The sequence below is a fragment of the Oncorhynchus keta genome, unplaced genomic scaffold (assembly GCF_023373465.1).
Source record: "Oncorhynchus keta strain PuntledgeMale-10-30-2019 unplaced genomic scaffold, Oket_V2 Un_contig_17588_pilon_pilon, whole genome shotgun sequence".
Classification (NCBI taxonomy): Eukaryota; Metazoa; Chordata; class Actinopteri; order Salmoniformes; family Salmonidae; genus Oncorhynchus; species Oncorhynchus keta.
Window position 1 is genome coordinate 45001 of NW_026280498.1, and position 21023 is coordinate 66023.

The 21023-nt window shown below is 52.8% G+C and overlaps 1 protein-coding gene across 1 annotated transcript in view; it reads left to right on the forward strand.

Moving 5' to 3' along the window:
• Positions 1 to 20290, forward strand: part of LOC127919829 (Golgi apparatus protein 1-like) — a gene marked incomplete at its 5' end in the record, with an annotated part of 62993 nt that extends 42703 nt beyond the window's left edge. Inside the window, 5 exons of the mRNA XM_052503686.1 lie at positions 114 to 231; positions 4399 to 4629; positions 8017 to 8140; positions 9094 to 9338; positions 19912 to 20290. Coding sequence (XP_052359646.1) covers positions 114 to 231; positions 4399 to 4629; positions 8017 to 8140; positions 9094 to 9338; positions 19912 to 20181 — 988 coding nt within the window. The remainder of the gene's footprint in view (positions 1 to 113; positions 232 to 4398; positions 4630 to 8016; positions 8141 to 9093; positions 9339 to 19911) is intronic.
• Positions 20291 to 21023: the final 733 nt, after the last annotated feature.

Genomic DNA, 21023 nt, shown 5'->3' on the forward strand with positions numbered 1-21023 from the left:
CTCTCTCTCTCTCTCTCTCTCTCTCTCTCTCTCTCTCTCTCTCTCTCTCTCTCTCTCTCTCTCTCTCTCTCTCTCTCTGTATCTCTCTGTCTCTGTCTCTGTCTGTCCCACAGGGTGGATGTAGTGATCTGTCTCAGTACTACAGTGAGGAATGACACTCTGCAGGACGTCAAGGAGCAGCGTGTCTCTCTCAATTGTCGCAAACAACTCAGAGTACAGGAGCTGGAGATGGTGAGAGTTACAACTCTGTTACAACTCAGAGTAGAGGAGCTGGAGATGGGGAGAGTTACAACTCTGTTACAACTCAGAGTAGAGGAGCTGGAGATGGGGAGAGTTACAACTCTGTTACAACTCAGAGTAGAGGAGCTGGAGATGGGGAGAGTTACAACTCTGTTACAACTCAGAGTAGAGGAGCTGGAGATGGGGAGAGTTACAACTCTGTTACAACTCAGAGTAGAGGAGCTGGAGATGGGGAGAGTTACAACTCTGTTACAACTCAGAGTAGAGGAGATGGAGATGGGGAGAGTTACAACTCAGAGTAGAGGAGACTGGAGATGGGGAGAGTTACAACTCAGAGTAGAGGAGCTGGAGATGGGGAGAGTTACAACTCTGTTACAACTCAGAGTAGAGGACCTGGAGATGGGGAGAGTTACAACTCTGTTACAACTCAGAGTAGAGGAGCTGGAGATGGGGAGAGTTACAACTCAGAGTAGAGGAGACGGAGATGGTGAGAGTTACAACTCAGACTGGGGAGAGTAGAGTAGAGGAGCTGGAGATGGGGGAGTTACAACTCAGAGTAGAGGAGCTGGAGATGGGGAGAGTTACAACTCAGAGTAGAGGAGCTGGAGATGGGGAGAGTTACAACTCAGAGTAGAGGAGCTGGAGATGGAACTGGAGATGGGGAGAGTTACAACTCAGAGTAGAGGAGCTGGAGATGGGGAGAGTTACAACTCAGAGTAGAGGAGCTGGAGATGGGGAGAGTTACAACTCAGAGTAGAGGAGCTGGAGATGGGGAGAGTTACAACTCAGAGTAGAGGAGATGGAGATGGGGAGAGTTACAACTCAGAGTAGAGGAGCTGGAGATGGGGAGAGTTACAACTCAGAGTAGAGGAGCTGGAGATGGGGAGAGTTACAACTCAGAGTAGAGGAGCTGGAGATGGGGAGAGTTACAACTCAGAGTAGAGGAGCTGGAGATGGGGAGAGTTACAACTCAGAGTAGAGGAACTGGAGATGGGGAGAGTTACAACTCAGAGTAGAGGAGCTGGAGATGGGGAGAGTTACAACTCAGAGTAGAGGAACTGGAGATGGGGAGAGTTACAACTCAGAGTAGAGGAGCTGGAGATGGGGAGAGTTACAACTCTGTTACAACTCAGAGTAGAGGAGCTGGAGATGGGGAGAGTTACAACTCTGTTACAACTCAGAGTAGAGGAGCTGGAGATGGGGAGAGTTACAACTCAGAGTAGAGGAACTGGAGATGGGGAGAGTTACAACTCTGTTACAACTCAGAGTAGAGGAGCTGGAGATGGGGAGAGTTACAACTCTGTTACAACTCAGAGTAGAGGAGCTGGAGATGGGGAGAGTTACAACTCAGAGTAGAGGAGCTGGAGATGGGGAGAGTTACAACTCTGTTACAACTCAGAGTAGAGGAACTGGAGATGGGGAGAGATACAACTCAGAGTAGAGGAACTGGAGATGGGGAGAGTTACAACTCAGAGTAGAGGAACTGGAGATGGGGAGAGTTACAACTCAGAGTAGAGGAGCTGGAGATGGGGAGAGTTACAACTCAGAGTAGAGGAACTGGAGATGGGGAGAGTTACAACTCAGAGTAGAGGAACTGGAGATGGGGAGAGTTACAACTCAGAGTAGAGGAGCTGGAGATGGGGAGAGTTACAACTCTGTTACAACTCAGAGTAGAGGAGCTGGAGATGGGGAGAGTTACAACTCTGTTACAACTCAGAGTAGAGGAACTGGAGATGGGGAGAGTTACAACTCAGAATAGAGGACCTGGAGATGGAGGGGAGAGTTACAACTCAGAGTAGAAGCTGGAGATGGTGAGAGTTACAACTCTGTTACAACTCAGAGTAGAGGAACTGGAGATGGGAGAGTTACAACTTACAACTCAGAGTAGAGGAACTGGAGATGGGGAGAGTTACAACTCAGAGTAGAGGAACTGGAGATGGGGAGAGTTACAACTCAGAGTAGAGGAGCTGGAGATGGGGAGAGTTACAACTCTGTTACAACTCAGAGTAGAGGACCTGGAGATGGGGAGAGTTACAACTCAGAGTAGAGGAACTGGAGATGGGGAGAGTTACAACTCAGAATAGAGGAGCTGGAGATGGGGAGAGTTACAACTCAGAGTAGAGGAGCTGGAGATGGGGAGAGTTACAACTCAGAGTAGAGGAACTGGAGATGGGGAGAGTTACAACTCAGAGTAGAGGAGCTGGAGATGGGGAGAGTTACAACTCAGAATAGAGGACCTGGAGATGGGGAGAGTTACAACTCAGAGTAGAGGAACTGGAGATGGGGAGAGTTACAACTCAGAGTAGAGGAGCTGGAGATGGGGAGAGTTACAACTCAGAGTAGAGGAGCTGGAGATGGGGAGAGTTACAACTCAGAGTAGAGGAACTGGAGATGGGGAGAGATACAACTCTGTCTGTTATTCGTTTACCTGCTTGTGGTGGTTCGATACACCCCTGGTCAGCTACACTTAAACCCCCGAGGCCTTATTAGGCCTGACCAAGCTGTTGAACAGTCTTTAACTCAGTCTTCTAATGCAGTCTTTAACTCATTTGTCAGCTCAAGTCATCTCTGGTGACCATCCTGCCAGGTTAGTTGCAGGGAACTCGAGTGGAGACCATTAAGACCCAGCATTTAGTAGGACAGACATGTTGTCCTATTTATTCATTGTCAACTATTCATATCAAACAAATTAGGTAAATACATCATTTTTCTCTCCTCTCTCACATGTTTCTCCCTCCTTTCTCCTGTATTTTCTCTCTTTCCTCCTCTCCTTTCTCTCTCCTCCTCCTCTCCTCTCTCTCTCCTCCTCTTTTCTCTCTCCTCCTCCTCTCCTCTCCTTTCTCTCTCCTCCTCCTCCTCCTCCTTTCTCTCTCCTCTCCTTTCTCTCTCCTCTCCTTTCTCTTTCCTCTCCTCCTCATCCTCTCCTCCCTCCTCTCCTTTCTCTCTCCTCCTCCTCCTCTCTCCTCTCCTGTCCTTTCTTTCTCCTCTCCTACCTCCTCTCCTTTCTCTCTCCTCCTCTCCTCTCCTTTCTCTCTCCTCTCCTCTCCTCTCCTCTCTTCTCCTCTCTTCTCCTCTCCTTTCTCTCTCCTCCTCCTCTCCTCTCTCTCTCCTCTCCTGTCCTTTCTTTCTCCTCTCCTCCCTCCTCTCCTTTCTCTCTCCTCCTCCTCTCCTTTCTCTCTCCTCCTCTCCTCCCCTTTCTCTCTCCTCCCCTTTCTCTCTCCTCCTCCTCCTCCTCTCCTCTCTTCTCCTCTCCTTTCTCTCTCCTCCTCCTCCTCTCCTTTCTCTCTCCTCCTCCCTCTCCTCTCTTCTCCTCTCCTTTCTCTCTCCTCTCCTCTCCTTTCTCTCTCCTCCTCCTCTCCTCCTCCTCTCCTCTCTTCTCCTCTCCTTTCTCTCTCTTCTCCTCTCCTTTCTCTCTCCTCTCCTCTCCTTTCTTTCTCTCTCCTCCTCTCCTCTCTCTCCTCTCCTCTCTCTCCTCTCCTTTCTCTCTCCTCCTCCTCCTCTCCTTTCTCTCTCCTCCTCTCCTCCTCTCCTCTCTTCTCCTCTCCTTTCTCTCTCCTCCTCCTCTCCTCTCTCTCTCTCCTCTCCTGTCCTTTCTTTCTCCTCTCCTCCCTCCTCTCCTTTCTCTCTCCTCCCTCCTCTCCTTTCTCTCTCCTCCTCTCCTTTCTCTCTCCTCCTCTCCTCTCCTCCTTCCTCCTCTCCTCCTCCTCCTCCTCCTCCTCCTCTCCTCCTCCTCCTCTCCTCTCTTCTCCTCTCCTTTCTCTCTCCTCCTCCTCCTCTCCTTTCTCTCTCCTCCTCCTCTCCTCCTCCTCTCCTCTCTTCTCCTCTCCTTTCTCTCTCCTCTCCTCTCCTTTCTCTCTCCTCCTCCTCTCCTCCTCCTCTCCTCTCTTCTCCTCTCCTTTCTCTCTCCTCTCCTTTCTCTCTCCTCTCCTCCTCCTCTCCTCTCTTCTCCTCTCCTTTCTCTCTCCTCTCCTTTCTCTCTCCTCCTCTCCTTTCTCTCTCCTCTCCTTTCTCTCTCCTCTCCTTTCTCTCTCCTCTCCTCCTCCTCTCCTCTCTTCTCCTCTCCTTTCTCTCTCCTCCTCTCCTTTCTCTCTCCTCTCCTTTCTCTCTCCTCTCCTTTCTCTCTCCTCTCCTCTCCTCTCCTTTCTCCTCTCTCTGCAGTCAGAGGACATTCGTCTGGAACCGGAGCTGTATGACGTGTGTAAGACGGACATCGGGCGTCTCTGCTCCAACGTGGTGTTCGGTAATGCTCAGATGATGGAGTGTTTAAAGGAGAGGAAGAAGCAGCTGTCTCAGCAGTGTCACCAGAGGGTGTTTAAACTACAGGAGGGAGAGATGCTGGATCCAGAACTGGACTACCAGCTCATGAGGGTCTGCAAGCAGATGACTAAGGTGAGGGGGACGCCCCCGTGTGACTGTGGTGAGGGGGGACGCCCCCGTGTGACTGTGGTGAGGGGGGACGCCCCCGTGTGACTGTGGTGAGGGGGGACGCCCCCGTGTGACTGTGGTGAGGGGGGACGCCCCCGTGTGACTGTGGTGAGGGGGGACGCCCCCGTGTGACTGTGGTGAGGGGGACGCCCCGTGTGACTGTGGTGAGGGGGACGCCCCGTGTGACTGTGTGAGGGGGACTGTGGTGAGGGGGACGCCCCGTGTGACTGTGGTGAGGGGGGGACGCCCCGTGTGACTGTGGTGAGGGGGACGCCCTGACTGTGGTGAGGGGGACGCCCCGTGTGACTGTGGTGAGGGGGGGACGCCCCGGTGTGACTGTGGTGAGGGGGACGCCCCGTGTGACTGTGGTGAGGGGGACTGTGGTGAGGGGGACGCCCCCGTGTGACTGTGGTGAGGGGGGACGCCCCCGTGTGACTGTGGTGAGGGGGACGCCCCCGTGTGACTGTGGTGAGGGGGGACGCCCCCGTGTGACTGTGGTGAGGGGGACGCCCCCGTGTGACTGTGGTGAGGGGGACGCCCCCGTGTGACTGTGGTGAGGGGGACGCCCCCGTGTGACTGTGGTGAGGGGGACGCCCCCGTGTGACTGTGGTGAGGGGGACGCCCCCGTGTGACTGTGGTGAGGGGGACGCCCCCGTGTGACTGTGGTGAGGGGGACGCCCCCGTGTGACTGTGGTGAGGGGGACGCCCCCGTGTGACTGTGGTGAGGGGGACGCCCCCGTGTGACTGTGGTGAGGGGGGACGCCCCCGTGTGACTGTGGTGAGGGGGACGCCCCCGTGTGACTGTGGTGAGGGGGACGCCCCGTGTGACTGTGGTGAGGGGGACGCCCCGTGTGACTGTGGTGAGGGGGACGCCCCGTGTGACTGTGGTGAGGGGGACGCCCCCGTGTGACTGCCCCCGTGGACTGTGGTGAGGGGGACGCCCCCCCGTGTGACTGTGGTGAGGGGGGACGCCCCCGTGTGACTGTGGTGAGGGGGACGCCCCCGTGTGACTGTGGTGAGGGGGACGCCCCCGTGTGACTGTGGTGAGGGGGACGCCCCCGTGTGACTGTGGTGAGGGGGACGCCCCCGTGTGACTGTGGTGAGGGGGACGCCCCCGTGTGACTGTGGTGAGGGGGGACGCCCCCGTGTGACTGTGGTGAGGGGGACGCCCCCGTGTGACTGTGGTGAGGGGGACGCCCCCGTGTGACTGTGGTGAGGGGGACGCCCCCGTGTGACTGTGGTGAGGGGGACGCCCCTGTGTGACTGTGACTGTGGTGAGGGGGACGCCCCGTGTGACTGTGGTGAGGGGGACGCCCCCGTGTGACTGTGGTGAGGAGGGACGCCCCCGTGTGACTGTGGTGAGGGGGACGCCCCCGTGTGACTGTGGTGAGGGGGACGCCCCCGTGTGACTGTGGTGAGGGGGACGCCCCCGTGTGACTGTGGTGAGGGGGACGCCCCCGTGTGACTGTGGTGAGGGGGACGCCCCCGTGTGACTGTGGTGAGGGGGACGCCCCCGTGTGACTGTGGTGAGGGGGGACGCCCCCGTGTGACTGTGGTGAGGGGGGACGCCCCCGTGTGACTGTGGTGAGGGGGACGCCCCCGTGTGACTGTGGTGAGGGGGACGCCCCCGTGTGACTGTGGTGAGGGGGGACGCCCCCGTGTGACTGTGGTGAGGGGGACGCCCCCGTGTGACTGTGGTGAGGGGGACGCCCCCGTGTGACTGTGGTGAGGGGGACGCCCCCGTGTGACTGTGGTGAGGGGGACGCCCCCGTGTGACTGTGGTGAGGGGGGACGCCCCCGTGTGACTGTGGTGAGGGGGGACGCCCCCGTGTGACTGTGGTGAGGGGGACGCCCCCGTGTGACTGTGGTGAGGGGGGACGCATGATTCAGTATTGCTCTTTTCAAGTAGATGTGATTTTGCTGTGATCTGATAGAGGTGTTAGTGGCTGACTGAATGCTCTGAGAGACTCTGGGTTGAGGTCAGTGATAAAGTAGTCGACAGTACTACTGCCAAAGGGTGAGCTATAGGTGTACCTACCGTTGGCTATGTAGTGACCCAGCGTACCACAGAGCTGCAGGTTATTTGAGGGGGTCGCCTCTCTCTGTCTCTCTCGTCTGACTGTCTCTCTCTCTGTCTCTGGTGAGGGGGTCTCTCTCTCTCTGTCTCTCTGTCTCGCCTCTCTCTGTGTCTCGTCTCTCTGTCTCGTCCCTGTCTCTGTCTATCTCCTCTGTCTCTGTCTCTGTTGTCTCTGATCTCTCTCTCTGTCTCTCTCTCTGACTGTGGTGAGGGGGACGCCTCTCTCTCTGTGAGGGGGACGCCCGTCTCTCTGGTCTCTCTGTCTCTGGTCTCTCTCTCTGTGAGGGGGACTCTCTCTCTGTCTCGCTCTCTCTGTGAGGGGGACGCTCTCGTCTGACTGTCTCGCTCTCTGTCTCTGTCGCTCTGTGTCTGTCTCTCTCGTGTGACTCTGAGGGGGACTCTCTGTTACTGTGGTCTCTCTCTCTCTCTGTCTCTAGATGTCTCTGTCTCTCTCTCTGTCTCTGAGGGGGACTCTGTCTCTCTCTCTCTGTGTCTGTCTCTCTCTCTCTCTCTCTCTCTCAGTGGTCTCTCTCTCTGTCGGACTGTGTGAGGGGGAAGAACATGTTCTATTCTCTCTCTCTCTGTTCTCTCTCTCTATCTTGTAACTCTGTCTCTGAGACTCTCTCTCTCTCTGTCCTCTCTCTCTCTCTGTCTCTCTCTCTCTCTGTCTCTCTCTCTCTCTCTGTCTCTCTCTCTCTGCCCTCTCTGTCTCTCTCTCTCTCTCTGTCTCTCTCTGTCTCTGTCTCTGTCTCTCTCTCTCTCTCTCTCTCTCTGTCTCTCTCTCTGTCTCTCTCTCTCTGTCTCTCTCTCTCTGTCTCTCTCTCTCTCTCTGTCTCTCTGTCTCTCTCTCTCTGTCTCTGTCTCTCTCTCTCTGTCTCTCTCTCTCTCTCTCTCTGTCTCTCTCAGCGGATGCTAAGAACATGTTAAAGAAAATATTCTCGGCCTGTTCCCTCTACCTATCTTTAACTTGTCTCTGTCCTCTCTGTCTGTCCCTCTCTGTCTGTCTCCTGTCCTCTCTCTCTCTCTGTCCCTCCTGTCCTCTCTGTCTGTCTCTCTCCCTCATGTCCTCTCTGTCTCTCTCTCTCTCTCTGCCCCTCCTGTCCTCTCTCTCTCTCTGTCCCTCCTGTCTCTCTGTCTGTCCTCTCTCTCTCTGCCCCTCCTGTCCTCTCTCTCTCTCTCTGTCCCTCATGTCCTCTCTGTCTGTCCTCTCTCTCTCTGTCCCCCCTGTCCTCTCTCTCTCTCTGCCCCCCCTGTCCTCTCTCTCCATGTGTCAGCGGTTCTGTACAGATGTGGATGCTAAGAACATGCTGCAGTGTCTGAAACAGAACAAGAACTCTGAACTGATGGATCCCAAGTGTAAACAGATGATCACCAAGAGACAGATCACACAGAACACAGGTAAAACACACAGAATACAGGTAAAACACACAGAACACAGAACACAGGTAAAACACACAGAACACAGGTAAAACACACACACAGAACACAGGTAAAACACACAGAACACAGGTAAAACACACAGAACACAGAACACAGGTAAAACACACAGAACACAGAACACAGGTAAAACACACACACACAGAACACAGAACACAGGTAAAACACACAGAACACAGGTAAAACACACAGAACACAGGTAAAAACACACACACACACACAGAACACAGGTAAAACACACTCTCTCACACAGAACACAGGTAAAACACACACACACACACACACACACTCTCACACAGAACACAGGTAAAACACACTCTCTCACACACACACACACACTCTCACACAGAACACAGGTAAAACACACTCTCTCACACAGAACACAGGTAAACACACACACTCTCACACAGAACACAGGTAAAACACACTCTCTCTCACACACACACACATTCTCACACAGAACACAGGTAAACACACACTCACACACACACACACACACACACTCTCACACAGAACACAGGTAAAACACACTCTCACACACACACACACACACACACAAAACACACTGGGTCACACACACAGGTCTCACACAGAACACACACACAAACACCGGGTCAGGTGGACACCAGGTCATGTGGACCCAGGTCAGGTGGACACAAAGGGTCAGGTGGACCTCACACAGGGTAAAAACAGTGGACACACACACACACACACACACACACACACCACAGAAAAGTCATGGGTCAGAGGCCATGTCAGGTGGACCCAGGTCAGGTGGACCCAGGTCAGGTGGACCCGGGTCAGGTGGACCCAGGTCAGGTGGACCCAGGTCAGGTGGACCCAGGTCAGGTGGACCCAGGTCAGGTGGACCCGTATGTATCTCTGATATTTCTGGTTGTCTTCCTCTCTCTCAGACTACAGGTTGAACCCAATATTGAGAAAGGCCTGTAAGGCAGACATCCCTAAATTCTGTCAGCCAATCCTGAACAAGGCCAGTGATGACAGTGAACTGGAGGGCCAGGTGATTGGTTGCCTGAAGCTGAAATACGCCGACCAGCGTCTGTCTCCAGACTGTGAGGACCAGATCAGAGTGATTCTGCAGGAGTCGGCGCTGGACTACAGACTGGACCCCCAGCTACAGATCCACTGTGTTGAGGAGGTGAGGAGTGTTAATATAGACTGGACCCCCCCAGATCCACTGTGTTGAGGAGGTGAGGAGTGTTAATATAGACTGGACCCCCCAGATCCACTGTGTTGAGGAGGTGAGGAGTGTTAATATAGACTGGACCCCAGATCCACTGTGTTGAGGAGGTGAGGAGTGTTAATATAGACTGGACCCCAGATCCACTGTGTTGAGGAGGTGAGGAGTGTTAATATAGACTGGACCCCCAGCTACAGATCCACTGTGTTGAGGAGGTGAGGAGTGTTAATATAGACTGGACCCCAGATCCACTGTGCTGAGGAGGTGAGGAGTGTTAATATAGACTGGACCCCAGATCCACTGTGTTGAGGAGGTGAGGAGTGTTAATATAGACTGGACCCCAGATCCACTGTGTTGAGGAGGTGAGGAGTGTTAATATAGACTGGACCCCAGATCCACTGTGTTGAGGAGGTGAGGAGTGTTAATATAGACTGGACCCCAGATCCACTGTGTTGAGGAGGTGAGGAGTGTTAATATAGACTGGACCCCAGATCCACTGTGTTGAGGAGGTGAGGAGTGTTAATATAGACTGGACCCCCCCAGATCCACTGTGTTGAGGAGGTGAGGAGTGTTAATATAGACTGGACCCCAGATCCCTGTGTTGAGGAGGTGAGGAGCTACAGATCCACTGTGTTGAGGAGGTGAGGAGTGTTAATATAGACTGGACCCCAGCTACAGATCCACTGTGCTGAGGAGGTGAGGAGTGTTAATATAGACTGGACCCCAGATCCACTGTGTTGAGGAGGTGAGGAGTGTTAATATAGACTGGACCCCAGATCCACTGTGTTGAGGAGGTGAGGAGTGTTAATATAGACTGGACCCCAGATCCACTGTGTTGAGGAGGTGAGGAGTGTTAATATAGACTGGACCCCAGATCCACTGTGTTGAGGAGGTGAGGAGTGTTAATATAGACTGGACCCCAGATCCACTGTGTTGAGGAGGTGAGGAGTGTTAATATAGACTGGACCCCAGATCCACTGTGTTGAGGAGGTGAGGAGTGTTAATATAGACTGGACCCCAGATCCACTGTGTTGAGGAGGTGAGGAGTGTTAATATAGACTGGACCCCAGATCCACTGTGTTGAGGAGGTGAGGAGTGTTAATATAGACTGGACCCCAGATCCACTGTGTTGAGGAGGTGAGGAGTGTTAATATAGACTGGACCCCAGATCCACTGTGTTGAGGAGGTGAGGAGTGTTAATATAGACTGGACCCCAGATCCACTGTGTTGAGGAGGTGAGGAGTGTTAATATAGACTGGACCCCAGATCCACTGTGTTGAGGAGGTGAGGAGTGTTAATATAGACTGGACCCCAGATCCACTGTGTTGAGGAGGTGAGGAGTGTTAATATAGACTGGACCCCAGATCCACTGTGTTGAGGAGGTGAGGAGTGTTAATATAGACTGGACCCCCCCAGATCCACTGTGTTGAGGAGGTGAGGAGTGTTAATATAGACTGGACCCCCCCAGATCCACTGTGGTGAGGAGGTGAGGAGTGTTAATATAGACTGGACCCCAGATCCACTGTGTTGAGGAGGTGAGGAGTGTTAATATAGACTGGACCCCAGATCCACTGTGTTGAGGAGGTGAGGAGTGTTAATATAGACTGGACCCCAGATCCACTGTGTTGAGGAGGTGAGGAGTGTTAATATAGACTGGACCCCAGATCCACTGTGTTGAGGAGGTGAGGAGTGTTAATATAGACTGGACCCCCAGCTACAGATCCACTGTGGTGAGGAGGTGAGGAGTGTTAATATAGACTGGACCCCAGATCCACTGTGTTGAGGAGGTGAGGAGTGTTAATATAGACTGGACCCCCAGCTACAGATCCACTGTGGTGAGGAGGTGAGGAGTGTTAATATAGACTGGACCCCAGATCCACTGTGTTGAGGAGGTGAGGAGTGTTAATATAGACTGGACCCCAGATCCACTGTGTTGAGGAGGTGAGGAGTGTTAATATAGACTGGACCCACTGTGCTGAGAGGTCCACTGTTGTTAGACTGGACCCCAGATCCACTGTGTTGAGGAGGTGAGGAGTGTTAATATAGACTGGACCCCAGATCCACTGTGTTGAGGAGGTGAGGAGTGTTAATATAGACTGGACCCCAGATCCACTGTGTTGAGGAGGTGAGGAGTGTTAATATAGACTGGACCCCAGATCCACTGTGTTGAGGAGGTGAGGAGTGTTAATATAGACTGGACCCCAGATCCACTGTGTTGAGGAGGTGAGGAGTGTTAATATAGACTGGACCCCAGATCCACTGTGTTGAGGAGGTGAGGAGTGTTAATATAGACTGGACCCCAGATCCACTGTGTTGAGGAGGTGAGGAGTGTTAATATAGACTGGACCCCAGATCCACTGTGTTGAGGAGGTGAGGAGTGTTAATATAGACTGGACCCCAGATCCACTGTGTTGAGGAGGTGAGGAGTGTTAATATAGACTGGACCCCAGATCCACTGTGTTGAGGAGGTGAGGAGTGTTAATATAGACTGGACCCCAGATCCACTGTGTTGAGGAGGTGAGGAGTGTTAATATAGACTGGACCCCAGATCCACTGTGCTGAGGAGGTGAGGAGTGTTAATATAGACTGGACCCCAGATCCACTGTGTTGAGGAGGTGAGGAGTGTTAATATAGACTGGACCCCCAGCTACAGATCCACTGTGTTGAGGAGGTGAGGAGTGTTAATATAGACTGGACCCCAGATCCACTGTGTTGAGGAGGTGAGGAGTGTTAATATAGACTGGACCCCAGATCCACTGTGTTGAGGAGGTGAGGAGTGTTAATATAGACTGGACCCCAGATCCACCAGGAGTGTTAATATAGACTGGACCCCAGATCCACTGTGTTGAGGAGGTGAGGAGTGTTAATATAGACTGGACCCCAGATCCACTGTGTTGAGGAGGTGAGGAGTGTTAATATAGACTGGACCCCAGATCCACTGTGTTGAGGAGGTGAGGAGTGTTAATATAGACTGGACCCCAGATCCACTGTGTTGAGGAGGTGAGGAGTGTTAATATAGACTGGACCCCAGATCCACTGTGTTGAGGAGGTGAGGAGTGTTAATATAGACTGGACCCCAGATCCACTGTGTTGAGGAGGTGAGGAGTGTTAATATAGACTGGACCCCCTACAGATCCACTGTGTTGAGGAGGTGAGGAGTGTTAATATAGACTGGACCCCAGATCCACTGTGTTGAGGAGGTGAGGAGTGTTAATATAGACTGGACCCCAGATCCACTGTGTTGAGGAGGTGAGGAGTGTTAATATAGACTGGACCCCAGATCCACTGTGTTGAGGAGGTGAGGAGTGTTAATATAGACTGGACCCCAGATCCACTGTGTTGAGGAGGTGAGGAGTGTTAATATAGACTGGACCCCAGATCCACTGTGTTGAGGAGGTGAGGAGTGTTAATATAGACTGGACCCCAGATCCACTGTGTTGAGGAGGTGAGGAGTGTTAATATAGACTGGACCCCAGATCCACTGTGTTGAGGAGGTGAGGAGTGTTAATAGGAGTGTTAGACTGGACCCCAGATCCACTGTGTTGAGGAGGTGAGGAGTGTTAATATAGACTGGACCCCAGATCCACTGTGTTGAGGAGGTGAGGAGTGTTAATATAGACTGGACCCCAGATCCACTGTGTTGAGGAGGTGAGGAGTGTTAATATAGACTGGACCCCAGATCCACTGTGTTGAGGAGGTGAGGAGTGTTAATATAGACTGGACCCCAGATCCACTGTGTTGAGGAGGTGAGGAGTGTTAATATAGACTGGACCCCAGATCCACTGTGTTGAGGAGGTGAGGAGTGTTAATATAGACTGGACCCCCAGCTACAGATCCACTGTGTTGAGGAGGTGAGGAGTGTTAATATAGACTGGACCCCAGATCCACTGTGTTGAGGAGGTGAGGAGTGTTAATATAGACTGGACCCCAGATCCACTGTGTTGAGGAGGTGAGGAGTGTTAATATAGACTGGACCCCAGATCCACTGTGTTGAGGAGGTGAGGAGTGTTAATATAGACTGGACCCCAGATCCACTGTGTTGAGGAGGTGAGGAGTGTTAATATAGACTGGACCCCAGATCCACTGTGTTGAGGAGGTGAGGAGTGTTAATATAGACTGGACCCCAGATCCACTGTGTTGAGGAGGTGAGGAGTGTTAATATAGACTGGACCCCAGATCCACTGTGTTGAGGAGGTGAGGAGTGTTAATATAGACTGGACCCCAGATCCACTGTGTTGAGGAGGTGAGGAGTGTTAATATAGACTGGACCCCAGATCCACTGTGCTGAGGAGGTGAGGAGTGTTAATATAGACTGGACCCCAGATCCACTGTGTTGAGGAGGTGAGGAGTGTTAATATAGACTGGACTGGACCCCAGATCCACTGTGTTGAGGAGGTGAGGAGTGTTAATATAGACTGGACCCCAGATCCACTGTGTTGAGGAGGTGAGGAGTGTTAATATAGACTGGACCCCAGATCCACTGTGTTGAGGAGGTGAGGAGTGTTAATATAGACTGGACCCCAGATCCACTGTGTTGAGGAGGTGAGGAGTGTTAATATAGACTGGACCCCAGATCCACTGTGTTGAGGAGGTGAGGAGTGTTAATATAGACTGATCCCTGTGTTGAGGAGGTGAGGAGTGTTAATATAGCTACCCCAGATCCACTGTGTTGAGGAGGTGAGGAGTGTTAATATAGACTGGACCCCAGATCCACTGTGTTGAGGAGGTGAGGAGTGTTAATATAGACTGGACCCCAGATCCACTGTGCTGAGGAGGTGAGGAGTGTTAATATAGACTGGACCCCAGATCCACTGTGTTGAGGAGGTGAGGAGTGTTAATATAGACTGGACCCCCAGCTACAGATCCACTGTGTTGAGGAGGTGAGGAGTGTTAATATAGACTGGACCCCAGATCCACTGTGTTGAGGAGGTGAGGAGTGTTAATATAGACTGGACCCCAGATCCACTGTGTTGAGGAGGTGAGGAGTGTTAATATAGACTGGACCCCAGATCCACTGTGTTGAGGAGGTGAGGAGTGTTAATATAGACTGGACCCCAGATCCACTGTGTTGAGGAGGTGAGGAGTGTTAATATAGACTGGACCCCAGATCCACTGTGTTGAGGAGGTGAGGAGTGTTAATATAGACTGGACCCCAGATCCACTGTGTTGAGGAGGTGAGGAGTGTTAATATAGACTGGACCCCAGATCCACTGTGTTGAGGAGGTGAGGAGTGTTAATATAGACTGGACCCCAGATCCACTGTGTTGAGGAGGTGAGGAGTGTTAATATAGACTGGACCCCAGATCCACTGTGTTGAGGAGGTGAGGAGTGTTAATATAGACTGGACCCCAGATCCACTGTGTTGAGGAGGTGAGGAGTGTTAATATAGACTGGACCCCCAGCTACAGATCCACTGTGTGAGGAGGTGAGGAGTGTTAATATAGACTGGACCCCAGATCCACTGTGTTGAGGAGGTGAGGAGTGTTAATATAGACTGGACCCCAGATCCACTGTGCTGAGGAGGTGAGGAGTGTTAATATAGACTGGACCCCAGATCCACTGTGCTGAGGAGGTGAGGAGTGTTAATATAGACTGGACCCCAGATCCACTGTGTTGAGGAGGTGAGGAGTGTTAATATAGACTGGACCCCAGATCCACTGTGTTGAGGAGGTGAGGAGTGTTAATATAGACTGGACCCCAGATCCACTGTGTTGAGGAGGTGAGGAGTGTTAATATAGACTGGACCCCAGATCCACTAGACACCCCAGATCCACTGTGCTGAGGAGGTGAGGAGTGTTAATATAGACTGGACCCCCAGCTACAGATCCACTGTGTTGAGGAGGTGAGGAGTGTTAATATAGACTGGACCCCCAGCTACAGATCCACTGTGCTGAGGAGGTGAGGAGTGTTAATATAGACTGGACCCCAGATCCACTGTGTTGAGGAGGTGAGGAGTGTTAATATAGACTGGACCCCAGATCCACTGTGTTGAGGAGGTGAGGAGTGTTAATATAGACTGGACCCCAGATCCACTGTGTTGAGGAGGTGAGGAGTGTTAATATAGACTGGACCCCAGATCCACTGTGTTGAGGAGGTGAGGAGTGTTAATATAGACTGGACCCCAGATCCACTGTGTTGAGGAGGTGAGGAGTGTTAATATAGACTGGACCCCAGATCCACTGTGTTGAGGAGGTGAGGAGTGTTAATATAGACTGGACCCCAGATCCACTGTGTTGAGGAGGTGAGGAGTGTTAATATAGACTGGACCCCAGATCCACTGTGTTGAGGAGGTGAGGAGTGTTAATATAGACTGGACCCCAGATCCACTGTGTTGAGGAGGTGAGGAGTGTTAATATAGACTGGACCCCAGATCCACTGTGTTGAGGAGGTGAGGAGTGTTAATATAGACTGGACCCCAGATCCACTGTGTTGAGGAGTGTTAATATAGACTGGACCCCAGATCCACTGTGTTGAGGAGGTGAGGAGTGTTAATATAGACTGGACCCCAGATCCACTGTGTTGAGGAGGTGAGGAGTGTTAATATAGACTGGACCCCAGATCCACTGTGCTGAGGAGGTGAGGAGTGTTAATATAGACTGGACCCCAGATCCACTGTGCTGAGGAGGTGAGGAGTGTTAATATAGACTGGACCCCCAGCTACAGATCCACTGTGTTGAGGAGGTGAGGAGTGTTAATATAGACTGGACCCCAGATCCACTGTGTTGAGGAGGTGAGGAGTGTTAATATAGACTGGACCCCCAGCTACAGATCCACTGTGGTGAGGAGGTGAGGAGTGTTAATATAGACTGGACCCCAGATCCACTGTGTTGAGGAGGTGAGGAGTGTTAATATAGACTGGACCCCAGATCCACTGTGTTGAGGAGGTGAGGAGTGTTAATATAGACTGGACCCCCAGCTACAGATCCACTGTGTTGAGGAGGTGAGGAGTGTTAATATAGACTGGACCCCAGATCCACTGTGTTGAGGAGGTGAGGAGTGTTAATATAGACTGGACCCCAGATCCACTGTGTTGAGGAGGTGAGGAGTGTTAATATAGACTGGACCCCAGATCCACTGTGTTGAGGAGGTGAGGAGTGTTAATATAGACTGGACCCCAGATCCACTGTGTTGAGGAGGTGAGGAGTGTTAATATAGACTGGACCCCAGATCCACTGTGTTGAGGAGGTGAGGAGTGTTAATATAGACTGGACCCCAGATCCACTGTGTTGAGGAGGTGAGGAGTGTTAATATAGACTGGACCCCAGATCCACTGTGTTGAGGAGGTGAGGAGTGTTAATATAGACTGGACCCCAGATCCACTGTGTTGAGGAGGTGAGGAGTGTTAATATAGACTGGACCCCAGATCCACTGTGTTGAGGAGGTGAGGAGTGTTAATATAGACTGGACCCCCAGCGATCCACAGATCCACTGTGTTGAGGAGGTGAGGAGTGTTAATATAGACTGGACCCCAGATCCACTGTGCTGAGGAGGTGAGGAGTGTTAATATAGACTGGACCCCAGATCCACTGTGTTGAGGAGGTGAGGAGTGTTAATATAGACTGGACCCCAGCTACAGATCCACTGTGTTGAGGAGGTGAGGAGTGTTAATATAGACTGGACCCCAGATCCACTGTGTTGAGGAGGTGAGGAGTGTTAATATAGACTGGACCCCAGATCCACTGTGTTGAGGAGGTGAGGAGTGTTAATATAGACTGGACCCCAGATCCACTGTGTTGAGGAGGTGAGGAGTGTTAATATAGACTGGACCCCAGATCCACTGTGTTGAGGAGGTGAGGAGTGTTAATATAGACTGGACCCCAGATCCACTGTGTTGAGGAGGTGAGGAGTGTTAATATAGACTGGACCCCAGATCCACTGTGTTGAGGAGGTGAGGAGTGTTAATATAGACTGGACCCCCCACTGTGATCCACTGAGGAGGTGAGGAGTGTTAATATAGACTGGACCCCAGATCCACTGTGTTGAGGAGGTGAGGAGTGTTAATATAGACTGGACCCCCTACAGATCCACTGTGTTGAGGAGGTGAGGAGTGTTAATATAGACTGGACCCCAGATCCACTGTGTTGAGGAGGTGAGGAGTGTTAATATAGACTGGACCCCAGATCCACTGTGTTGAGGAGGTGAGGAGTGTTAATATAGACTGGACCCCAGATCCACTGTGTTGAGGAGGTGAGGAGTGTTAATATAGACTGGACCCCAGATCCACTGTGTTGAGGAGGTGAGGAGTGTTAATATAGACTGGACCCCAGATCCACTGTGTTGAGGAGGTGAGGAGTGTTAATATAGACTGGACCCCAGATCCACTGTGTTGAGGAGGTGAGGAGTGTTAATATAGACTGGACCCCAGATCCACTGTGTTGAGGAGGTGAGGAGTGTTAATATAGACTGGACCCCAGCTACAGATCCACTGTGTTGAGGAGGTGAGGAGTGTTAATATAGACTGGACCCCAGATCCACTGTGTTGAGGAGGTGAGGAGTGTTAATATAGACTGGACCCCAGATCCACTGTGTTGAGGAGGTGAGGAGTGTTAATATAGACTGGACCCCAGATCCACTGTGTTGAGGAGGTGAGGAGTGTTAATATAGACTGGACCCCAGATCCACTGTGTTGAGGAGGTGAGGAGTGTTAATATAGACTGGACCCCAGATCCACTGTGCTGAGGAGGTGAGGGGTGTTAATATAGACTGGACCCCAGATCCACTGTGTTGAGGAGGTGAGGAGTGTTAATATAGACTGGACCCCAGATCCACTGTGTTGAGGAGGTGAGGAGTGTTAATATAGACTGGACCCCAGATCCACTGTGTTGAGGAGGTGAGGAGTGTTAATATAGACTGGACCCCAGATCCACTGTGTTGAGGAGGTGAGGAGTGTTAATATAGACTGGACCCCCTGTGTTGAGGAGGTGAGGAGTGTTAATATAGACTGGACCCCCCAGCTACAGATCCACTGTGTTGAGGAGGTGAGGAGTGTTAATATAGACTGGACCCCAGATCCACTGTGTTGAGGAGGTGAGGAGTGTTAATATAGACTGGACCCCAGATCCACTGTGTTGAGGAGGTGAGGAGTGTTAATATAGACTGGACCCCAGCTACAGATCCACTGTGTTGAGGAGGTGAGGAGTGTTAATATAGACTGGACCCCAGATCCACTGTGTTGAGGAGGTGAGGAGTGTTAATATAGACTGGACCCCAGATCCACTGTGCTGAGGAGGTGAGGAGTGTTAATATAGACTGGACCCCAGATCCACTGTGTTGAGGAGGTGAGGAGTGTTAATATAGACTGGACCCCCAGCCAGATCCACTGTGTTGAGGAGGTGAGGAGTGTTAATATAGACTGGACCCCAGATCCACTGTGTTGAGGAGGTGAGGAGTGTTAATATAGACTGGACCCCAGATCCACTGTGTTGAGGAGGTGAGGAGTGTTAATATAGACTGGACCCCAGATCCACTGTGTTGAGGAGGTGAGGAGTGTTAATATAGACTGGACCCCAGATCCACTGTGTTGAGGACCCCAGATCCAGGTGAGGAGTGTTAATATAGACTGGACCCCAGATCCACTGTGTTGAGGAGGTGAGGAGTGTTAATATAGACTGGACCCCAGATCCACTGTGTTGAGGAGGTGAGGAGTGTTAATATAGACTGGACCCCAGATCCACTGTGTTGAGGAGGTGAGGAGTGTTAATATAGACTGGACCCCAGATCCACTGTGTTGAGGAGGTGAGGAGTGTTAATATAGACTGGACCCCAGATCCACTGTGTTGAGGAGGTGAGGAGTGTTAATATAGACTGGACCCCCAGCTACAGATCCACTGTGGTGAGGAGGTGAGGAGTGTTAATATAGACTGGACCCCAGATCCACTGTGTTGAGGAGGTGAGGAGTGTTAATATAGACTGGACCCCAGATCCACTGTGCTGAGGAGGTGAGGAGTGTTAATATAGACTGGACCCCAGATCCACTGTGCTGAGGAGGTGAGGAGTGTTAATATAGACTGGACCCCAGATCCACTGTGTTGAGGAGGTGAGGAGTGTTAATATAGACTGGACCCCAGATCCACTGTGTTGAGGAGGTGAGGAGTGTTAATATAGACTGGACCCCCAGCTACAGATCCACTGTGTTGAGGAGGTGAGGAGTGTTAATATAGACCCCCAAATCCACTCCTCCCTCCCTCCCTCACTCCCTCTCTCCCTCCCTCCCTCCCTCCCTCCCTCCCTCCTCCCTCTTTCTCCCTCCCTCCCTCCCTCCCTCCCTCCCTCCCTCCCTCCCTCCCCCTCTCTCCTCCCTCCCTCCCTCCCTCTCTCCCCTCCCTCCCTCCCTCTCTCCCTTTCTCCCTCCCTCCCCTCCCTCCCCCTCCCTCCCTCCCTCCCTCCCTCCCTCCCTCCCTCCCTCCCTCCCTCCCTCCCTCCCTCCCTCCCTCCCTCTCTCCCTCACTCTCTCCCTCCCTCCCTTTCTCTCTCCCTCCCTCCCTCCCTCCCTCCCTCCCTCCCTCCGTCCCTCCCCCTGTCACTCCTCTAGATCCCCGGTCTGTGTGCGGAGGAGGCAGTGGCCCAGGAGCAGACAGGTCAGGTGGAGGAGTGTCTAAAGGCCAACCTGTTGAAGATCAAACATGACTTGTGTAAGAAGGAGGTGCTGAACATGTTGAAGGAGAGCAAGGCAGACGTCTTCGTTGATCCTGTCCTCCACACGGCCTGTGCCCTTGACCTCAAACACCAGTGTGCTGCTGTCACGCCGGGCAGAGGACGCCGTGAGTCCCGCCCACCTGTCTGTTCACAGCCAATGACATGAGTCCCGCCCACCTGTCTGTTCACAGCCAATGACATGAGTCCCGCCCACCTGTCTGTTCACAGCCAATGACATGAGTCCCGCCCACCTGTCTGTTCACAGCCAATGACATGAGTCCCGCCCACCTGTCTGTTCACAGCCAATGACATGAGTCCCGCCCACCTGTCTGTTCACAGCCAATGACATGAGTCCGCCCACCTGTCTGTTCACAGCCAATGACATGGAGGTATATTTACCTTCTACACCACCATCTCTCTCTCTCTCTCTCTCTCTCTCTCTCTCTCTCTCTCCCCCACCCTGTCTCTCCCCCTCCCTGTCTCTCCCCCTCCCTGTCTCTCCCCCTCCCTGTCTCTCCCCCTCCCTGTCCCTCCCCCTCCCTGTCTCTCCCCTCCCTGTCTCTCTCCCCTCCCTCTCCTCCTCTCTCTCCCCCTCTCTCCATCTCTCCCCCTCCCTGTCTCTCCCCCTCCCTGTCTCTCCCCTCCCTCTCCTCCCTCCCTCTCTCCCCCTCCCTCTCTCTCCCCCCTCTCTCTCCCTCCTCTCTCTCTCTCCCTCCTCTCTCCCCTCTCCCCTCTCTCCCCTCTCTCCCTCCCCTCTCTCCCTCCCTCTCTCTCCCTCTCTCTCTCTCTCTCCCTCTCCCTCTCTCCCTCCCCCTCCCCTCTCTCCCTCCCCCTCTCTCTCTCTCCCCTCCCCCCCTCTCTCTCCCCTCCCTCTCCTCCTCCCCCTCCCTCTCTCCCTCCCCTCCTCTCTCCCTCCCTCTCCCTCCCTCCCCCTCTCTCCCTCTCCTCCCTCTCCCTCTCTCCCTCCTCCCTCTCCCCCTCCTCTCTCCCTCCCTCCCTCCTCTCCCT